Source organism: Propithecus coquereli, unplaced genomic scaffold, assembly GCF_000956105.1.
Source record: "Propithecus coquereli isolate 6110/MARCELLA unplaced genomic scaffold, Pcoq_1.0 Scaffold285, whole genome shotgun sequence".
Classification (NCBI taxonomy): Eukaryota; Metazoa; Chordata; class Mammalia; order Primates; family Indriidae; genus Propithecus; species Propithecus coquereli.
Genome location: NW_012148452.1, coordinates 3,024,754 through 3,028,082, shown reverse-complemented (window position 1 = coordinate 3,028,082; position 3,329 = coordinate 3,024,754). Strand labels below are relative to the sequence as shown.

The following is a 3,329-nucleotide window of genomic DNA, read 5'->3' as shown; positions in this document are numbered from 1 at the left end:
CCACTATCTGAACCTTTGGCAGGCCGGTTGCATACACTTCGGGATGGCTCTTAGATAGCTCATGAATGTATATTTCAGCACCAAATTGTATACTTCCCATAGACTAGGCCATTTAATCAGATTCTGGTATTAATATCATGATCTACACATGAGGATGCTCATTACATAGACCTGGACAACTCAGTTCTGAGCCCCTGAGCACTGAAAGGGCACACAGTGACTTCATGCATCTGTCTGTGTGGTTTTCTTTAGATGGATGGGGAAGACACCATGGAACCAGGGAATCTCATGTGGGTATCAGATTTTGTCTTCCTGGGGCTCTCACAGTCTCAGCAGCTCCAGATTTTCTTGTTTTTGGTGTTCCTGTTTGTCTACATCACCACTGTGGTGGGAAACCTCTTCATCATAGTCACAGTGACTTCTGATTCGCGGCTCCACACACCCATGTATTTTCTGCTTCGAAACCTGGCTGTCATAGACCTCTGTTGTTCCACAGTCACCTCCCCAAAGATGCTGGTGGACTTCTTTCATGAGACCAAGACCATCTCCTACAGGGGCTGCATGGCCCAGATCTTCTTCTTCCACCTCTTTGGAGGTGGGACTGTCTTCTTCCTCTCAGTGATGGCCTATGACCGCTTCGTTGCCATTTCCCGGCCCCTCCACTATGTCACCATTATGAACACTCAGCTCTGTGTGGGGCTGGTGGTGTCCGCCTGGGTGGGGGGCTTTATCCACTCCATTGTCCAGCTGGCTCTGATGCTCCCGCTGCCTTTCTGTGGCCCCAACATCCTGGATAATTTCTACTGCGACATTCCCCAAGTATTGCGACTTGCCTGCACTGACACCTCCCTCCTGGAGTTGCTCATGATCTCCAACAGTGGGATGCTGGTTCTCATCTGGTTCCTCCTCCTCCTGGTCTCCTACTCAGTCATCCTGGCAATGCTGAGGTCCCACTCAGGGCAGGCAAGGAGGAAGGCAGCTTCCACTTGCACCACCCACATCATCGTGGTGTCTATGATCTTCATTCCAAGCATTTACCTCTACGCCCGGCCCTTCACTCCATTCCCCATGGACAAGGCTGTGTCCATCAGCCACACGGTCATGACCCCCATGCTCAACCCCGTGATCTACACCCTGAGGAACCAGGAGATGCAGGCAGCCGTGAAGAGACTAGGGAGGCGCCGGCTGGTTTGGAAAGTAGAGTGACAGTGGTAGGTCGCCTTTCTTTGGTTTTGCTTTTCCTTCCTAAAGTGGAGAGGGAGCTGTGACATCTGCTTTCTTCACAGCTTGTGGATGTGTTGTGAGGGGGGTGGAAGAGGTGAATGAGTTTTGAAACCAAGCAACTTCGTGTTTTTGGAAAGAGGAGTGTCCTCTTTGGTGGTTAAGGTTTGTGATAAAGAGTTCTAACGCACCTGCCACAATGAGAAGTGTTCACATGGCCCCTGGAAAACCACACCCGCCCCTCCCCTTCCTGGTAGACAGTTTCCCCTTATGATGAGAGCATTTCCCCAGTAAGAGCATTTCAATTTTCTGTATTCTGACTCTCTTCTCAGCATCCCCTTTTAGTTTGAGTCCTGAGTATTGGAGAGAGCACAGGTATGTGGCCTTTGTCCTAAATCGGGAGCTGTGACCTTACCAAACTGGTGACCTTGGATTAGCCGCCTAAACTCTCTTGATATTACAGCTTCCTTCTCACTAAAATAGCCTAAAACAGTATCTGTCCCAATAATCTCATAGGTTTTCTATAAGATTCAAATAAGAAAAGGTGAGACAACGTTTTGTAAACCATAGAACCTGGGTATGAATTATTGTTACTGTTATGTCTGACATTTACTCTTCCATCAGTTGGCTCCTGTTTTGGAAGTAGGGCAGAAATTCCTACGTGAGGAGGCACAGAGAGCGTGGGGGCTGAACTCCTGAGGGCTGTGCCACCTGCCCAGGGTGACACAGATAACATAGAGTGAGTAGAAATTCAGGGCCATGTCTGGAAGCATCTGACTGCTTACTGCTATCCCTCACTCACCCCCATTTTCCGACTTAACACTTCTTGCAAGTAGGAATCAGAAGATCCACCCATTTGTTCATTCGTTTATTCTTTCATTCACATTTGTCAATTTGCATTTGAGGCCTAACATGGAACTTTATCCATAGAATGTGCCCTGTAATGGTTTGTTGACTCTTTCTTTACTAATCTCTTTCAATCTCTTTCTATCTTCCCACTCCTCCTTCCTGGCCTCCCTCCCTCCCCATGTTGCTTTCTCTCGGTACAGTTTTTACATTCATCTGGGCCTTTTTTTTTTTTTCCAACTCACAGGTGTGCTCTGCTTCCTTTCTGCCTGGATCTCTTGGCCACACACCCATCATGTCTTTCCCCCACTATCAAACTGGGGCTGGGGTCAGGTTATCAGGCAGCGTTGAAGAGAAGGAACAGGCTATGACTGAAGTTGCAAGAGGCTGCAGCCCAAACAAGCTTAAATAAAAAGAGGTTGATTTCAGGGATCTAAAGGTCTCCTGAAAATAAGGTGGATTCAGGGGTTGTGGGAATGAGAAGCTGTCAGGGCTGGCGTAACTGGTCCTTCCTGCCAATGCAGTCATCTCCCCAGTGGGAGCCCAAGTCCTATAACTTGACCCTCCCGTTCTGCACTGCACAGCTGACCAGCTCAGTCTTCAGGGTGTGAATTCTGAAGTCCTGTGAGAATAGTCTGACTAGCTGAGGTTGGGTCCTGTGTCCCACGGGGATGAAAGACATGCAGGTCACATGACATAAACGTGACCGTCCAGACCCACCCTTTCAGCAGGAATTGTGGATGAGAGCTATTTCCCAGAAGGAGGGTGTGTGGACAGACTCCCCCAACCATGTCTACAATGAAAGGAACAAGAAGAGCACCCCTTTAATGGCACCATTCAACGGGCTTGTCTTTAGTTATATCTGACATTCATGTTTCTATTCATTCATTAAACAAGTATTTATTGAGCACCTAGTTTCTTCTTTCTGTCCTATTTTGTCCTCTTTACCCGTAGGTTCTTAGGGAAAGTTCCTGACTTTGTCTTGGCAGATCAGCCAAGAGTTGGAGGGGGGAGGCTCCTGGCTCCATCTCTTCTTGGATAATGCCATGCCCCACTCTGGATTCAAGTCTACAAAGTCTGATTCTGTTTAGAACCACTGCCACTGCCCAGATAGACGCAAAGAAAGCTAAGACCCATCCTTGTCCAGAGCCCAGCATGGGTGACAGACCCAGGACAGCCTGCTCTGGGAACCACACGTGGCATTAAGAAGTGGCACATTCATGGCTGGCCAACGTGCCCTCCAGGGACAGTGAGGAGGAGTA

The 3,329-nt window shown here is 48.6% G+C and overlaps 1 protein-coding gene across 1 annotated transcript; it reads left to right on the top strand.

The window, feature by feature from the left end:
- The first annotated feature begins 270 nt into the window (after positions 1-270).
- LOC105813641 (olfactory receptor 4D2-like) lies at positions 271-1,206 on the top strand. The gene has a single exon (XM_012648403.1). It carries the CDS (start codon positions 271-273, stop codon positions 1,204-1,206), a length of 936 nt encoding a protein of 311 aa, XP_012503857.1.
- Positions 1,207-3,329: the final 2,123 nt, after the last annotated feature.

What these genes read in the sequence shown, in the direction of transcription:
- LOC105813641 (XM_012648403.1), top strand. Translation starts at nt 271, where the DNA reads ATGGAACCAGGGAATCTCATGTGGGTATCAGATTTTGTCTTCCTGGGG.